The sequence below is a fragment of the Sus scrofa genome, chromosome 14 (assembly GCF_054392235.1).
Source record: "Sus scrofa isolate SSC_HxYL_T2T_F1_AM1 chromosome 14, Sscrofa_HxYL_maternal_Yorkshire_Landrace_v2.0, whole genome shotgun sequence".
Lineage (NCBI taxonomy): Eukaryota > Metazoa > Chordata > Mammalia > Artiodactyla > Suidae > Sus > Sus scrofa.
The window spans coordinates 35,023,940-35,042,445 of record NC_139396.1 but is presented as its reverse complement, the minus strand read 5'-3'; the positions used below and the strand labels follow the sequence as shown (position 1 = coordinate 35,042,445).

Sequence of the window (18,506 nt, the reverse complement as noted above, 5' to 3'; positions counted from 1 at the left end):
AAGTATTTCCAAACTTAGTGAAAAGTTGCAAGAACAGTATGAAGAATTCCCACATCCTCCACCATCTCCACAAACACCCTATCACCCTCACCAGGCACTTTCTTGACCAATAGCTCTGCCCCAGGAAGGGGAAGAGAAGAGAAGATGGGAGGAGATGGGCTATCATTAGTGTTGTTTAAGTCACAAGATTTTCCCTGTCTCCAGTACGCAGTTTCCCAGAGAGTAGAACTTTAAAGAACTCCTTTGTCCTAAGAAGGTACCTAGCCTTTCTTCTTTCTTTCTTTCCTTCTTTCTTTCTTTTTCTTTCTTTCTTTCTTTCTTTCTTTCTTTCTTTCTTTCTTTCTTTCTTTCTTTCTTTCTTTCTTTCTTTCTTTCTTTCTTTCTTTCTTTCTTTCTTTCTTTCTTTCCTCCTTTCTTTCTTTTTTTTCAGGGCCACACCCATGGCGTGTAGAAGTTCCCAGGCTAGGGGTTGAATCAGAGCTGTAGCTGCCAGCCTACACCACAGCCACAGCAACACCAGATCTGAGCTGTTTCTATGACCTACACCACAGCTCCTTAATGCCAGATCCTTAATCTTCTGAGCAAGGCCAGGGATTGGACTGGCATCCTCATGGATACTAGTCGGGTTCTTAACTGCTGAGCCACAACAGGAACTCCCTAGTCTTCCTTCCTGACAAAACCCAGAACTTAGTAGGTTCTCAGTAAGTCACTTCTGAATGAAGGAATTAATTGTTCTCTTGCAATGACCTGAGTTTCTTAGTCATGTTCCTTTAGGACACCGAAGAGGATGGAAATACATGAAGCCTTAGGTCTCTGGGTGGGTTGGGGATGACAAGGTGTGGGAAGGTGAGGAAGAGCCAGAGGTCAACTTGGGGGGAGGCAGGGTGTCAGAAGGACCCCCTCTTGGAGGAGCTAACAGAATCACAGGCTACTAAGGCTCCAGGGTCACTTGGAAAGCACCAGGTCCTCCATCTTCTCCCTGTGTTGTAAAGTGACTTCCTCAATGACAGGTATTGGCCCATGGCAGAATTGGGATAAAGACCTAGTCTTCCGACTCTTCACCTTTCCCTCCCCTGATTCAATTGCTCTGCGCCTTTATTATTCTTAGCCCATGTTCATGTAGCAAAGAGGAGACCACAAGCGTATGATCACCCTACACACTTTCACAAGATGCATTTCAGGAAAAGTCACTGAAAAGGCTCAACAGTACGCCAGGGTATTGGTGGCTGCTTTCCTGAAGGAGGTGGACCACAATTCCTGGGAAAGAGAGTCCCAAGGTGACTGAAGAGGCCATGGCTATTGGTGTCATTGAGGAGGAGGACTCCCCATTGAGGCCAGGTGGGCTGATACCTGCTGGAAGAGCCATAATGTTTGGAGGAGTATTTGCTCTGCCCAAAGGTGTGGGAGGGTCTCCGGGCCTGGTGGGTTCTCTGTGGGGTTCCAGGAATGCTGGCAGTAGCAGTAACTACAGCACCTGCCACCACGCTTATAGACTTGAGTCCTGTTGGGATGTCCCTCATTCCCTTGAATGGTGTCCTAACCCAGCAAAAGCCTGGGGACTTGGTACTCTTCTGTTGGCTGCCCTGCCAAATCCAGAACCTCCTTCAGCTCCAGCAAGTGGTACCCAAGCCATGACAGTAACTTTGGGGTGGCCCAGGATAGTCATGGAAACCAGGTTCTCCCCATGCAGCCACACCAGATCCAGCACCCACCTTCTACACTCTGGCTGTTTCACATTCTTTGATTTGGTCTTCTTGAACCTGTCACAATCACAGAGGGTCAGCTCACATGCTGTGGAAGCCTCGAAGATGCCAGTGAAGATGAGGTTATCCAGTAGGTGCCATCTTGTTCTGTGGGCCACATGCTGACCATCGTCCTGCCCTTGCCCACAGCCATGGATGCTGCTCCTTGGGTCCCAGGAGAGCATGTTTCCCGAACTGTTTGCAGAAGTCAGGAGCAGGAGTTCCTGTCATGGCGCAGTGGTTAACGAATCCGACTAGGAACCATGATGTTGCGGGTTTGATCCTGCCCTTGCTCAGTGGGTTAAGGATGCAGCATTGCTGTGAGCTGTGGTGTAGGTCGCAGATGCGGCTCGGATCCCGTGTTGCTGTGGCTCTGGCGTAGGCCGGTGGCTACAGCTCCGATTCGACCCCTGGCCTGGGAACCTCCATATGCCCCGAGAGTGGCCCAAGAAATGGCAAAAAGACAAAAAAAAAAAAAAAAAAAAAAAGTCAGGAGCAGACACATGGTTGAGGTCCTGTAGGAGGTGAGTGAATGGAGTGGTGTCAGAAAGGAGCCAAGAGTCCCTTCTCTCCAGCAGGTGCCACGTGGCATGAGGACCCTACCCTGTTCCATGCACCCATCATCTGTCTTCCTGTTCCGACAGCTGTGGTGTGGTCCAGCCTGCCCCTCTGAGCCCTGACTACTCTGCTTCAGGAGTCTGAGGCCACCTCAGGACTGGCTGGGGTACAGGGTCCCTCAGTACCCTTCTTCACAGGTGAGGAGAGGGCAGGATTTCTAGCGCTGTAAAACCTGTGTCCCCCTCACATCTGTCAATCCGTTTTCTCAGCTGAAAAAATGTAGGGAGTGTGGAAAGAGAGATTAATTCTTGCATCCCCCATGGGACTATGTGGGGATTATCTGCAATGCCTGGAAAATAGTGACCCTCCATGCATTAATGGTACTGCAGTATTTATGATCTTGATGTGGATGTAGGTCATGAAGAAGTTCTGGAAAACTTTCCAGAGTAACTTGGGTCACAGTCTGGAGGTTTGGAGCCCTACTTCTGCTCTAGGTTGACACTAGGTTCAAGAAGGATGGGAAAAAAGATGACATGTTGCTTCTCTCCCAGGACTGTGGACTCCTCTGGGCAGGTCCATGCTTCCCCAGTGACTGGCACATAGTAGGGTTGTGGAGAGTGTTTATGGGGCCTAAATGCACTCAAGATCTCAGGGATATTACTGGTGACCCTGCCCAGGGTTTCCTTTGGCTGGAAGCTGAGCTCATTTGCAATGTTTGGCTTCTTAAACCTCCACCTGCCCTTCCTGATCTATTCTTAGATAGATCTTTGACCTGGGTGTTTGACCTCAGGACTCTCTTGCCCTCTGGTTTCCGATGGGGTTTGGCCAATGGGAAGCACCAGTGGGAGATCGGAGGAAAAAAGGAGAGAGAAGTTGTCATATTTGTTCCCTCCTCTCTGAGAGGCTATGGGTGGCTACTCACAGCCTCAGCTGTGACAGCCTCAGCTGTCACTGTTCCAGCAATGCCTTCTGCTCCCTATCATCCTGCAGGCACAGGACCAGCATCAGCTTCCCAAGGACACTGTCTCCTAGGCACATCTCTGTTCCTTGCTGGACACAGTGCTGCACACTCTACCCACGTCTCTTTCCTCACCTCCCTTCAATCCACCCTTTGTGCCCTGTGATCCCTATGGGGACCCTGACTCTCACAGGTGGGTACATCAGATGCTGACCCTCACTCTCAGAGTGGCACCTGGGGTTTAGGGAGCTTTGGGGGCATCATAGATAAGCAAGGGCAGTGGCTGGGCTACCACTCATTATACATCACTGTCTCAGGCCAAAGAGAGTAGAAACTGATGACTCTGATGCATGGGCTGAGCAGCCTCAAAGGGTCGTTCTTGGCTCCAAAGAGTGTCAGAACCATCAAAGGGCCCTCAAATACTTTAAAGTCCCAACATGGACCTCATTGACCCTCTATCAGATCAACCTTGGATTGAGCATCATCCGCCATGTGTAAACATTCATCCATTTATTCATTCAGGTGTTCAACACGCATGCCCCGAGCATCTCCAGGGTGCTTCCCTGTGCTACATCCTGGGGACCCCAAAATAAAGGGCCTAGTTCTCACCCACAACCGTCTCCTAGTATCATAGGGGAAATAAGCTGTGTACACACACAACAATTATACAGTCAGTGTGAGAATGAGACAGGAAGGGACAAAGTGCTGCAGGGGCTTGGGGGAGAAAAAGGAAATTAGGATGAAGTAGGGAAATCCCCTCTCCTGAATTCTGGGTGGAGATAACCACATAGACTAATAGGTTAGACTGTGTAGTCAAGCACTGTTTACCAATCAGCTAAACGGAAGGGGAAACCTAATCTTAATTGATGTCCTACTATGTGCCAGATGCTTCATAACCATCATCTCAAACTTCCTGGTAAACACTATTATCCCCACTGGGCAGGGAAGGAAACAGCCTTGAGGGTTGGACGGCTGCCCAGCCAGCTCCAGAGTCAAGGTCCGTCTCTCTGCAGTCTCTCCAACATCCAGACATTACACACAAACTGCTCCCACCCATCTCCCAGGAGAGAAAAGGGTGCAGTAGAATGTTCTGTCTCTGTCCTAGAGAAGGGTCATCAGTGGAATGCTATCCAGTGGTACCTAAACCTGATCCGGGGACACAGGGATTTCCTGCTGTTCTTGCAGCCTGTGGCTTCCCCGGCTTATTTTATGTCATTAAAAAAATTTTTTTTATTAAAGTACAGTTAATTTACAATGTTGCGCCAAATTTTATGTCATTTTTAGAACCAATGTGTGATGGTTCATTTTCATGTCAACTTGATTAGGTTAAGGGGTGCCAGGAGAGTGGGTAAAACCTTATTTCCGGGTCTGTCTGTGAGGGCGTTTCAGGAAGAGATTTAGGAACCGAATTGACGACTGAGTGGAGGAGGTGGTCTTTACCGAAGGAGGTAGGCACCATCTAATCCACTGAGGACCCAGAGAGCAGAGCACAGCAGAGGAAGAATTCTGTCTCTGCTTACCCTGGGACATCCATCTTCTCCTGTCCTTGGACCCCAGTGCTCCTGGCTCTTGGACCTGGTGCCACCCCTGGCTCTCCAGGGCCTCGGGTGTGCCTGCAGCAAGCAGCGGGACTTCCAGTCTCTCTCAATGAATCTTTTCCTGTGTCCCTCTCTGCACCCCATTGGCTCTGATACTCCGGAGGACACTAACAAACACAGTGGTGGGACCATGACATCAGATTCCCCCATCCTGCACCCCTGGGCCTCCTCCCGGGGCTGGGTCTGCCCAGCCTTCACTCCCTTTCCTTCCTGAACAGGACCCCCTCCCCCACGCTGGTGTCCCCCCTCCGGCGCCCCTCCCCCACCCACCCCCACTGTGAGAAGCATGATGACAAAATGACAAAAACATTCACGAGGAAGCCGGCAGCCCCGCTCTTGGAGGCCACCGTGAGTGTCAGAGAAAGCAGGATTTGGTGTTATTCCTTCCACTTCCATGGACCCATGCCAAATCTGCCCTGGGCTGGTTTCCCCCTTCCTGTTTTTGAATCCAGACACTTGCGGTCATAGCATCTTGCCCTTGGGGCAGGATCTTGAAGGGCCCACCTCCTGGGTTTGCATTTTGTCAGGAATGTGCTGTTTCTCTTCTTCTATCAACTAGCCCCTGTTTCTCTTCTGCCTTCAACCAGCCCTCACTGAAGGCAGTTGGGGCCATGCCGGGGACAAGAAGGTGGTAACTGCAGCCTTCAGGCTGGGGAGGGCTTCCTGGGCCATCCATCCCCCCCCACACTACCCCTCCCCTGCCCCCTGCAACAGGGGCCGGGGAAAAACAAACCCTGGAACTCTGCCCACCGCAATTTCTCCTTTGTTCAGTGGGGTTTCCCGGTCTCTCCTCTCCTTGTAGGTCATTGTAGGAGCAGTGAGATAAAACTTACATATGTATTTATTATGTTAATAATTGTATTTATTTTATTATTTTTATATTATATCCTCTATGTATATATTATTTTTAAATAATTGTACACATAAATATTAATTTATACATGTATCTTTAGTATTTTAATATATACAATCGTGTTGTAAGCTGGAAAGAGCTTTATACTTGTTGGCTCTTAAAAGTTCTTTTAAAAATTGTTATGTATGCAAGGGAGTTTATTTCAGTGTCTTGTCTAATAACCTCAGTGGAAAATGCCTACCTGGAGGGTACTGGTTAAATATATGTGGTAAATCTTTTCAATGGGAGATTTTTGAATTCCCCATTTTTGAACTTCTTCATGAAGTTTTTTTTTTTAATTATCCCTCATTTAAAAAAATTTTATTCGGGAGTTCCCGTCGTGGCGCAGTGGTTAACGAATCCGACTAGGAACCATGAGGTTGCGGGTTCAGTCCCTGCCCTTGCTCAGTGGGTTAACGATCCGGCGTTGCCGTGAGCTGTGGTGTAGGTTGCAGACGTGGCTCGGATCCCGCGTTGCTGTGGCTCTGGCGTAGGCCAGTGGCTACAGCTCCGATTCAACCCCTAGCCTGGGAACCTCCATATGCCGTGGGAGCGGCCCAAGAAATAGCAACAACAACAACAACAAAAAAAGACAAAAAAAATTTATTGAAGTATAGTTAATTTCCAGTGTTGTGTTAGTTTCTGCTGTAAAGTGCTTCTGTGATACACATATGCATATCCATTCCCATATAGATTATCACAGAATACTGAGTAGGTATTTCCATGCCATACAGCAGGTCTCTGTTGACCATCATACTTCGCTTTTATTGAAATAGACATAAAAAAGCATGTAAGTCAGGAGTATAGAGCTGGATGGGTTATCACTAAGTGAGCCAAAGCAACCCCTATGCACATCAAGAATCAGAACATCACGGGCGTTCCAGAGCTGTCCTCAACATACTCCCACATTCTAATCCCTCCCTCTGCTCCGGATAGAACACTGTCCCCTCCCCTGACAGCATAGAGGCATTATTCCTTTCTCGACCTACTGAAAAGCTTACATGCTGTGTGATTTCTTGAGTCTAGTTAAGAATTTTAAAGAACTCTCTCTGGGCTTCGGTTATATATTCATATTGTATTTTGAAAATGTGCCCTTCCCCTGTGTGTGTGTGTGTGTGTGTGTGTGTGTGTGTGTGTGTAGGTGCTATGGCTATGACAATATCCCCACCTAGGCATTACTCCCCACAGGCCTTCCAATCCATCCTGCTGGTTGATCTTGGGTGACCCCCACTTTTATGACACCGTGCCCTTGCTCTGAAGCCCATCATGACCGGTGCTCCGAAGCCCACCCTGGCCCCTGCTCTGAAGCCCACAGTGACCCCCAACCATGGTGGCTGCTTTACATACAAGCTCTTCTCCCCTAAACCAGGCAACATCATCCCTCTCAAGAGGCAGGTGTTGTTGGCTTTATTAAGCAAGACCCTACTTGCACAGTTGCTGGAGGCCTCGCCCTGCTCTGTCAACATATATCTTCCCACCTCTGCCACCCCAAACCTACTGAGAGGTCTGCTGTCATTCTCGGGCCCTGACGACCAGACTCTTCTTTTATGAACCTGTTGTACTTAGACTTAACGTCACTTGGGTTGGCACGCGATTGGCCTCCAATTGTGTCTGGCCGCTACTAGAGTGCAGTGGTATTCAAACACTGGCTGAGAATCAGCTGGGGAGCTTTAAAAAAGAAAAAGAAACTGAAAACATTTTTAAATACTAAAAAAATTGCTTGGGCCTCAGGCCAAACCAAAGGCTCTGAATCTCTGAAGGTGGAGTCTGGGTGTCAGTAATTTTAAAAGCTTTCTAGGACTGTGTCCTTCCCACTCCGCCTCCACTACACTCATATGCTGAAACCCTAACCCCCAGGACCTCAGAATGTGACTGTGTTTGGACATAGGGCCTTTCAAGGAGTAATTAAGTTAAATGAGCTAATTAATGAAGGTGGGCACTAATCCAATATAACTGCGTCCTTGTAAGAAGAGATTAGAACACAGAGTCACACAGAGGGAAGGCCATGTGAAGATACTGGGAGAAGGTGGCTGTCTACAAGCCCAGGACAGAGGCCTCAGGAGAAACCAGTCCGTGGACATCTTGGTCTTGGACTTCACACATCAAGAACTGTGAGAATGTAAGTTTCTGTTATGACAGCTGCTCAGCCCGTGGTCCTGGCAGGGCAGCCCAAGCATTCAGGCACCAGGTCATCCCATGGCACATCCAGGGACCAGCCCTTCTGCCAGCCTTCCAGATCTCCCCCCACCCCATCTCCCAGCTCCTTAGTAACCTCCCTGAGGCCAGGGATGGGGCCGTACCTTTGATTCTCTTGTATAAAGCTGGCAACCGACCCATCAGTAAGTGGCTTATTGTGCCATAGGCCATGGCCTGAATGCCCTTGTCCTCACTGAGGTTCTTGACCTCTTATGCTCCACCATACTGGGAGATGCTTTGGACTTTTTTTTTTTTCTTTTTTGGCCACACCCATGGCATATGGAAGTTCTTGCATGAGGGATTGAATCCAAGTCACAGCTGCAATTCCTTCCAGCAACCTGTTCAGGCAGCGGTGGCCTCGGAAGTAGGTTCTGCAGTGCAAGACAGGCAGAGTTCTTAAGAAAGTTTCAGGTCTGCTTTCTAAGGGGCTGACTCAGTGAGTGCCCCTGCCTCTCCCTCTTCCTCCTGCCTGGGAGGTGGGTGGGAGCAAAGAGAAGAAGGGTGCAGAGTCAGAAAATGGCAAAACGGTCCCAGTTCCCAGCTCTCTACTCTCCACCTGCAGCTTGGGGTCAAGAGGTGGAGTACTGGGACCAGAGGAAGAAGGGAGATATAGCCAGATAAGGCAAGAGACACTCCAACGGCAGAGGGCTTTTGTGCAGCCAAAGCTCAAAACTGAGCTCTGAAGTAAGCCTACTCTTGGATGCCTCACCCCACTCCCACACAGGACAGGTCCTCTTCAAAATAGGTTTGGAGGAGACTCTGATGTTCAGCTTTTCTGAGCCAGTTGGGTGCCCTGGGTGTGGAGAGGACCAGGCAGGAGCTCAGGGGCTGGTATGAAGCTATGCCAGTGGTCTCTGTCAGCACAGGGACTGAGGAAGTAAACTGTGAGTGTCGGGCTGGATGCATCCTGGTCCAACTGCAGGTGGAGAGCAGCCATCTTGTGACCATGAGGAAATTTGAAGAGGGACCGTCAGCAGTAAGGCAATCAGGGCAGAAACAGGGAAGGTGCCAGGAATATTGGTGGTATCTTGGAGAATCTGGATCAGCTCAAGGTTATCTATCTTTAGACTTCTTTTATATGATGGAAAAATTAACTTCTACCTGGTTTAAGTCATTTTGGGAGGAGGCCTTCTGTTACTTGCAGCCAAGGCACTTTGGGACACAGCAGTCATCTTGGGATCACTCCACTTGTTTAAAAGTTTTTTCCTAAGTTTTGCTGAGATCATGCTTAGTGTCCTAGGAAAGTCCTGGCTATTATTTTGTTTATTAGTTTGTTTTGTCTTTATAGGGCCACACCCTGTGGCACATGGAGGTTCCCAGGCTAGGGGTCTAATTGGAGCTGTTGCTGCTGGCCTATGCCACAGCCACAGCAATGCCAGATCCAAGCCACGTCTGCGACCTACACCATAGCTCACAGCAATGCTGGATCCTTAACCCACGGAGCGAGGCCAGGGATCAAACCCCCAACCTCATGTTCCTAGGCGGATTCGTTTCTGCTGTGCCACAGCGGGAACTCCAGTCCTGGCTATTCTTAACTCTCAGTTCTGCCTTCTAGGTTCACCCCAAAGAAATCTAGTTTCTTCCTTCTCTTTGGCACCTTCCTGGTTCCTTTCCATTGCATTTTTCTTTTCTTTTTCTTTTTTTTCTTTTTTTTGCTTTTTAGGGCCACACTCTCAGCATATGGAAATTCCCAGGATAGAGGTCGAATTGGAGCTACAGCTGCCAGCCTATGCCTCAGCCACAGCAATGCAGGATCCGAGCTGCCTCTGTGACTGAAACCGCAGCTCACGGCAATGCCAGATCCTTAACCCACTGAGGAAGGCCAGGGAACGAACCTGAATCCTCGTGGATCCTAGTCAGGTTCAATTCGAGCCATGATGAGAAGTCCCGCATTGCATTTTTTCATGTTAAAGCTTTTTTTTTTTTTTTTTTTTTTTTTTAAACTCCATCTCTTACACCTGTGATTGTTTGTTGGACCTCAGGCTCCCTGAGCTGCTTTCTCCGCTACTTGGGGCCACAGGGAGTAGCCTTGGGCTATCCTGCCTCCATTTTATGATTATCTTATTTTTTGCTGACTGTCCTCCCCACCCCACTCTTACCACCTCCAGGCGTCCTAAGCATCACTGATTTCGCAAAGTCTTACGGTGTTCCAAGCCTTGCGGGGGGACAGCAGGGATCCAGCAGAACACTTCCTGCCTTCAAGAAGCCCAGCCATCCCACTTCGCCCATTACACTTTGCATTTGAAGCTCTGTAAATCCAAGCCATCTCATTAGCCTACTTTCCTGGTTGATAAGCTGTCTAGAGAATATTAGCAAGAGTGTGTATCTCGGGAGGGGGAGGGGAGGAAGGGGAGGGGGTGGGGCAGGAAGATACTCTAAGGCCTGTGGCTTTTTAAAAAAAAAAAGTTTCCAAGGATTTTCCTTCCTGAGTCAATATCAGGATTCTTCCAGTCCCAAGTCTCTTTTCCTGAGTTGCCATGAATGTGTTGTCAGGTTGTCATGTACGTGTCTTTCCATGATCACCAGAAACATGGTTGGGAAAATTTTTCTCAGGAGCTGCCGGTGGAACAAGAGGGTTTATACTCTCAAACACATTCGCTGTCTTTTTAAGTCACACCATCTGCATATACTGGGCAGCTCAGAGCACCACGTTTTTTCTCCCCATTGTCCCTCCTCTCCTTGGTTTCCTCATCTCCAAGGACTACATCAAAGGTTCTTTTTTGTTGTTGAAAACATGTGAACTCTATTCTCTTAGCAGGTTGCAGTTATACAATGGCGTTATCAGCCGTAGTCACCCCGTTGTACATTCTATCCTCAGACTTAGATCAAAGGTTCATAACTTGGGCTTTGGGATCTCTGGCAGGGGCAGCAGGGGGCATGGGGGCTTCTGTGAGTGGGTTTCAGAGGCCCATGTCCCCTAAAATTGCATGCAGTACTTTGTGCATACGGAGATGTGCTCATTTTTTTGAGAGGAGTGACACCGTTCATGGTTTTAGCATAATTTTGAAAGGAGGGAGATCCCGTTGGGGCTTAGTGGTAATGAATTTGACTAGCATCCATGAACATGAGGGTTCGATTCCTGGTCCTGCTCAGTAGGTTGAGGATCCAGCGTTGCCATGAGCTGTGGTGTGGGTCACAGGCGAGGCTTGGATGTGGTATTGCTGTGTCTGTGGCATAAGCTGGCAGCCGTAAGTTCCAATTTGACCCCTTGCCTGGGAACTTCCATATGCCCCTGGTGCGACCTTAAAAAGCAAATAAGTTAATTAATTAATTCAAAATAATTTTGAAAGTGAAGGGTATTACCTGGGAAATTTTTGTCTTTTTGCTATTTCTTTGGGCTGCTCCCGCAGCATATGGAGGTTCCCAGGCTAGGGGTCGAGTCGGAGCTGTAGCCACCAGCCTACGCCAGAGCCACAGCAACGCGGGATCCGAGCCGCGTCTGCAACCTTCACCACTGCTCACGGCAACGCCGGATCCTTAACCCACTGAGCAAGGGCAGGGACTGAACCTGCAACCTCATGGTTCCTAGTCGGATTCGTTAACCACTGCGCCACGACGGGAACTCCTTACCTGGGAAATTTTAAGAACAAATGCCTTTGATATTTTCTCAAGAAGTCTTCTGGATTCAAAGGTAATCATTTATAGCACAGCATCATGTGCTATCTTTTCCTGCAAACTCCTAGTGTAACCTCAGTGGCCCTTTCCTTAGCACCATTATTTTCTGATTAAAATAACGGAAATTCCAGGAAGTCAAGTACCTTGCCCACAGCCATCAGTGGGTTGCTGGCAGAGCCAAGGTGGGCTCATGAGCCTGGGGTCTCCCTGGAAACAGCAAGGACATTCACCGGCCAAAGGGTGAGGACTCAGGTGCAAAAGTTCTGACTTCTTTCCCAGGTTTTAACTTTGGTGAGGTGAGAGCCTGTCTCACCACGCTGTGCCTCATCCTCTGTGTCTAACCAAATGTCTAGCCCATGGCAGATCTCAATATTTGCCTCTAGATTGCTTTACTCCTGTTAAAAGTACTACTCTCTGGGGTTCCCATTGTGGCTCAGCAGGTTAAGAACCTGACTAGTGTCCATGAGGATGTGGGTTTGATCCCTGACATTGCTCAGTGGGTTAAGGATCCGGCGTTGCATCAAGCTGCGGCATAGGTCAAGGAGACAGCTTGGATCCCGTGTTACCATTGCTGTGGTGTAGGCCGGCAGCTACAGCCCCGATTTGACTCGACCCCGGGAACCTCCATATACCAAAAAAAAAAGAGTACTACTCCCGATTTCTCTCACACTCAGCATCTTCTATCTTCTTCCTGAATCCACCACTCAGAACCCTGAGCATGGGGGGTTCTTCTACTTGGAGCTGTTTCCTTCATTCCCCACCCTCTCAGCCCCAGCTTCTTAAAGGCCAGTTCATCCCACCTCCTCTTCTTTTATACGAGTCACACTTACCCCTCTGACCATCATGACATGACAATCAGGTTACAGCACACAGGAGCCCTGATGCTGCCATCACTCAAAATCAATCAAAACCAACCTCGAATAAGTGCTGTGTCTTTATCACGGATCTGTGTCCAACCTATGCTTGGCTCCATGTCCTCTTGTATTTCATTGACTTAAATACACCCAGACTCCTCCCTCCATGTTTTAATATACTGGAAATCAGGATGCATCTTGCAATTAATAACATGTCTTTGTCTTAGTCTGTCACCATCTTTCTTTCTTTCTTTCTTTCTTTCTTTCTTTCTTTCTTTCTTTCTTTCTTTCTTTCTTTCCTTCCTTCCTTCCTTCCTTCCTTCCTTCCTTCCTTCCTTCCTTCCTTCCTTCCTTCCTTTCTTTCTTTCTTTCTTTCTTTCTTTCTTTCTTTCTTTCTTTCTTTTTTTTTTCCTTTTCTCTCTCTCTCTCTTTCTTCCTTTCTTTCTTCTTGACTCATAAAATAATGATGCTCCTTGGCATGTTTGAGTTACTGAAAGGCGGTATTGGAAATGGCTCTACACCCTGTACAGCCTGTAGAGACCGTGCTGCAAGCATTTTTCTTTTTACTATTCACACCATCCTCGCAGCTTTCAGCTGCTCCTTTGTAATTTCAATCAATCAACCTCCCGCCCCTGCACACCCCGCCCACCCCTTCCTGCTCACTCCTTCTTAGATCTGCTTTGGTGTCTTGGCCACAGGAAGTTTTCCTTCTGCAAAGCCCAGCCTCCATCCGCCCCAAGACTTCTCTCACCCTATTTATTCTCTTCCTGAATCCATCACTCTAGCTGCCTATTCTGTCTCCATCCCCTCACCGTGGCCTGGCCCCCTTGCAGCACTGCCTACAAAACTGTTTCCTCTCTTGCAGGCCCGTCCAGCCCCATCCCTCCACTAGCACTGTCACCTTTTTGAGCATTTCCTTTGACTTCTATTTTTTTTTTCTCTTTTACCCCTTAATTTGTTTTTCTCCCTTTCCTCCCCCACCCACCCACAGCTGGAATGCCTCCCCTGCTTTCTTGCTCTGTTTCCTCCTGAAATCCCCTGGCACCCTCCCATCCTTTGCTGCCCTAAACCAATCCTGCGTTGTGAGGACTGGGTTCTGCTGGGACCCATTTAGCAGTCGTGATTCCTCCCTGCTCCCCCACCCCACAGTCTGTGTGCTCAATGAGACTACCGATTACAGCTTGATAGCTGGACTCTGAGCTCCCGCCTGGTGCCGTCCACGCCCCATAGGACCCAGGTGGCTCAGGAATGCTGGACCTCAGCGTCTCCTCCAAGCTGCTCTGCCGAACTTACCTTTGAGGAGGGGGGCGTCCCAGAGGAGCTCTCCTTTGGAGCTCAGTCACAGGCACAGTGGGGCAGAAGCTCTCTGCTGCTGGAGTCTCTCCCTCCTTATCCGGATATTTGTCCCCCCCAACCACATGACCCCAAGCTGGGAGCAGAGTGTGGAGAGCTGGGAGGCAGACCCTATTTGCTGTCCCCCCAGCTCTGCCCCCTTCTTCTTTTTGTCCTTTTCCCCCAAAGTTCCTTGCACCCGGAAGGTTCGGCTCCCCACTTCCTTCATAGCCTTCTCTTGCTGTCCTCCCCCATTCCCCCATGTCCCACCCCCGCCCCAGGAGTGTTCATCGGGGAGGGGCTGATTCTCTCTCCTGTGATTTGGGGGCTGGGGGTGTTCTTTATCACCTGGCCCACCTGGTTCTTTTTGTTAGCCTCTCAGACTTCGGGAGGGAAGGGCTTTGGGCTCTGCTGTCCAGGCTCCTGGGGCCAGAGCTGATCTTACTGCACCTGTGCTGTTCCATCCCTGCGGCATCCTCAGCCCCCTTAATGGAGCCCATTAGATGCACCCTGGGCAGGGCTGAAGTCCTGCCAGGCCCTCCCCACTGCTGCTCCCCTTTCCCCCCAAGCCCCCTCTCTGTCTCTCTCCAGCTGGGTGAGACGGGACTGCCACCTTGTACCCAGTCCCTAAATCTGAACCCCAAGAAACACCATGCTGGACCTCCCACTCCCACGAGGCACTCCTCATGCCTTTCCCTTTTTCTCAGCCTCTGCTGACCAGTCCCTTTGCCTTCTTTCCACTGCATCTGCCCTCGTTGGCCAGTAACTCTCCCCACTCTCCCAGAGGGGTGCTCCTACAATAGTAGGATGGCACCCATTGAAGGCCCTTCCAGAACATCCAGCTTTCTCTTCCCCCTCGCACTTTTGCACGTCCACCCCCACCTCGAATGCGAGGAACAGAGCAGGGTCAGGCACTGTGTGGCCCTTCACCGCTGTGTGATCGCGGTGCACCCGAAGCCACGGAGCCTCCTCCTTCCAGCCTGCCCCACAGGTCAGAGTTGGCACTGAGGCCATATCTGTTTGCCACACTGGTCGTAACTTCCTCCTTCTCTAACTAATCCCCAAGTTGTCCTTCAGGTCTTACTCAGGAGGCTGCATGTCACCTCCTTCAGGAAGTCTTCCCTGCCTTGCATTCCCCTTCATCTGCTCTCAGTCACGCCCTGAGTATAGTAGATCACTCTCTGCATCTCAGAGCACATCTCAGGCTGCATTTTAATACTGTACCGGAGTTCCCGTCGTGGCGCAGTGGTTAACGAATCCGACTAGGAACCATGAGGTTGCGGGTTCGGTCCCTGCCCTTGCACAGTGGGTTAACGATCCGGCGTTGCCGTGAGCTGTGGTGTAGGTTGCAGACGCGGCTCGGATCCTGCGTTGCTGTGGCTCTGGTGTAGGCTGGTGGCTACAGCTCCGATTCAACCCCTAGCCTGGGAACCTCCATATGCCTCGGGAGCAGCCCAAGAAATAGCAACAACAACAACAACAACAAAAGACAAAAAGACAAAAAAAAAAAATACTGTACCTTCTTGCCACCCTAGAATGTAACATTTTTGAAGATGGGTGTGCTGTCTCAGTAATCTATTTCCAGGACCCAGCACAGAGTCTGGCACACAACTGAAGCTCAGAAATCTTTGTTGGGTACATGAATGAGTGAATGAAGGAGTGATTAAATGAATAATACCCTGGTGGGGGAGGCAGGTTTGTTTTGAAGGCGAAAGAATCAAAAGTTCATTAAGCCTCTTTGAAAAAGACAGTGGGTTGGCCTTTCCCTTCTCTGTGGCTGTGGGAGGTCAGACTTCTCAGAGACCTTCCTGCAAGGAGCCCTGTGGGGTCTGGGGTCCTGTTTGCCCTCCCCTCGAGCAGTCCACGCGTCCAGGCCACCCTGCTCCTTCAGCTCCTTCTGAGTCTTAAGTGTTTTCTGACTTGTCTGTGTGGGCGTGTGTGTCTGTGTATATGTGTATGTGTATGTGCATACGTGGAAGCATGTCGCTTGTATGTGTATGTGTGTCTGAGGGTACATGTGTGTGTATGTATGTGTGTCTCTGTGTGTATGTGTGTCTCTATGTGCACGCACATGCATATATTTATGTGTGTGCAAGCACATGCGTGCATGAGCAAACAGCCTGAATCTAGGTGTGGAATCTTGCCTGTCATCTGAGCGCAGGCATGTTAGCAGTGGGAGTGGTCCCAGCTCCCCTCACCCCTCTGGGCCCACGTGCTCCATCTCTGGTTGGGAAGGGGCCTCCAGGGAGGGCCGCCCCCCGCCCCGGCTACTGTCAGTCTGATCTTTGGTATTTAGGGTCCCTTGGGTCACATTTCTCTTTTCATTTCAAAATCCACTTGGAGATGAAGAATTCCACTTCAGAAAGAGGTTATTTTCCAGGGGATGTTAGGGAAAGTGGGCATCAGCACTTGAGTGTATTGAATGCATCGTGACCATGAGACGCTTTGGCCGGGTCTTCAGGGAGTCAGGACAGCCTTTGCCTTGGCATCTCTCTCCTTCCCTGCAAAGCTGCCATCAGGAGGCGCCAGGGAGCCCTCTCTGTCCAGAAGGCTGTGAGGAGCAGCAGTCCTTGGCTGCAGCTAGGAGGCTAAGGGACATGGTGACACTGGGGGGGCATAGTGACACTGAGGGGCTTGGTGACACTGGGGGATGCAGTGATGCTGGGGGGATACGGTGATGCTGGGTACATGGTGATGCTGGGGGGCATGGTGACACTGAAGGACACAGTGACACTGGGAAGCACAGTGACATTGGGGGAGGCAGTGATCTGGGGGATATGGTGATGCTGGGGGACACCATGGTTATGGGGGACATGGTGGGCATAGTGACACTGGGAGACATAGTGACCCAGAGTGACCCTGTTGGAGGACGCAGTGACCTTCAAGGGCTCCGTAACCCTGGAGGACACAGTGACATTGGGGTATATGGTGATGCTGGGTGACACGGTGATTATGAGGACATAGTGACAATAAAGGACACAACAACACTGGGAGACATGGTGACGCTGTGAGGCACAGTGACATTGGGGGACAAGGTGACACAGTGATGCTAGGAACATGGTGACTCTAGGGGATACTGTGACCCTTCCTTCTCCTCTTAGTCCCTCAACGAAGGCCAAGAAGGAAGCTCATTGTCACAAGTGAAATTAAAAATCAAGTGGGAAGAAAGTTAGTCCTCTGGGAAGGCACGCCCAAGTGACAGCGTGTGGCAGCTGCAGGATGTTAGCGGGAGGGCTGAGAAAGTAGCTTATGGGGATTAGTTGAGAGGGAGGAGGCTGAGGAAGCTAATTATAAAGTTTGTGCCAGAGATGAGAGAAGATTATAGGGCCTCTTTGTGCACCAAGATTTTGAAAATGAGAGAATTCTTTCGCTGAAGATGAATGGGACTAAACAGTGAGTCGAGGTAAACCAGCAGATGTGGGTGCTGGCTGTGCAGGTGAGCGGGGACTGAGGGCTGTAGCCGGTCACTAGAGTGTGCGTGGTGACACAGTCCTGCTTGGTCTGAACCCCGTGTAGTCAGGGAAAGTGCCTCGGCAGCTGCCTGGCAGGCCTGGGCTCTGCTGGGTGGCTCTGTGAAGTGTGTCATTAGTCATCGGAATCTCTTGGGTCCCTGTTCTGTCCCCAGCAGGTGGCTGGGCACCCTGGGGAGTATGGGTTCTGTGCCCTATGTCTTGGGTAGTTGGGCAAGAAGGACACAGGCCAAGGTTGTGGGAAATGTCTAGGAACTGTGCTAAAAATGGGGGTTGCCCTGTGCCGGGGGGCTGGGGAAGGTTCCCCCAAGGAGGAAAGCCAAGGCAGGGTGCAGAGGAAGGAGGCCGCCCTGCAGGGAGCCTCCAAGTCAGGCCGCCTGGTCAGGAGAGAGGCAGGAGCAGAAGCAGCGGGGCAGGGAGGCAGGAGAAAACTGGGTCATGGCGTAAAGGCCTGGGCTTTTTTTTTTTTTTTTTTTTTTTAGTGGCCGCACTTGAGGCATATGAAGTTCCCAATCTAGGGGTCGAATCCAACTGCGGCTGCCAGCCTATGTCGCAGCCACAGCAACGCCAGATTTGAGATGCACCTGCAACCTACACCCCAGCTCATGGCAATGCTGGATCCTTAACCCACTGAGTAGGGCCAGGGATGGAACCCACATCCTTGGGATATGAGTCAGGTTCGTAACCTGCTGAGCCACAACGGGAACTCCCAAGACCTGAGCTTTTTCCATGGACACTGCAAACCACATGAAGGGCTTGGAGCATAGGAAATGACTGGTGAGAACTGGGTTTCTGGACAACCTGGCCAACAGGTGCACAGAACAGAGTCCCACACAGTGACCTGGGCAGGAAGAGCCTGCTGCAGGTTTTGCAAGAGCCCCAATGCGACCCCTCCATGGTGGGAATGTAAGTGAAGAGTTGGAACAAATGGCCTTGACCCTACCCGTCTGGCCTGTGGTCCTATCTCCCAAGTCAGGGGCAGCAGGCTGTGGTACTCACCCACAGGGTTCATTGCACAGCTTCCAAAGACTCTGGAGGGATGCAGGAAAGGGCATCATTTTCCTATTAAGGCAAATCACCCCATGTAATGGAGAGAATGCAGAGCATGAAGTGGTGGCATCCTTGATTCTCCTTGTCTGTACTCCACCCTGAGGGCTTTGGGACTTGGGACTCTGCTTCACCCTCCCAGGTGGCAGCTGGAGGATGTGAGTGCAGAGAGTTGGGACCTGCCCCTGCCCGCCCCCCAACACACATGAGACTTTGAGAGAATGTGCAGGATGCCCGGGTCTCC

General features: G+C 50.2%; 1 protein-coding gene across 4 annotated transcripts in view; it reads left to right on the top strand.

Annotated features, from left to right (window-relative positions):
* RP1L1 (RP1 like 1) overlaps window positions 1-18,506 on the top strand; it is a 57,452-nt gene that overhangs the window by 23,674 nt on the left and 15,272 nt on the right. The window contains exon 1 of one of the 4 annotated variants that reach the window (XM_084997807.1): window positions 7,612-7,867. The exons of 1 other annotated variant lie outside the window; for it this stretch is intronic. Coding sequence is in view for 2 of the 3 variants with exons in the window: in XM_084997805.1 (XP_084853931.1) it covers window positions 17,126-17,148 (23 nt within the window). In the remaining variant the exon portion in view is untranslated. Of the gene's footprint in view, window positions 1-7,611; window positions 7,868-16,749; window positions 17,149-18,506 lie in introns of those variants that run through there. 2 more of the 4 variants (XM_084997805.1, XM_084997806.1) reach the window with 2 other exon arrangements.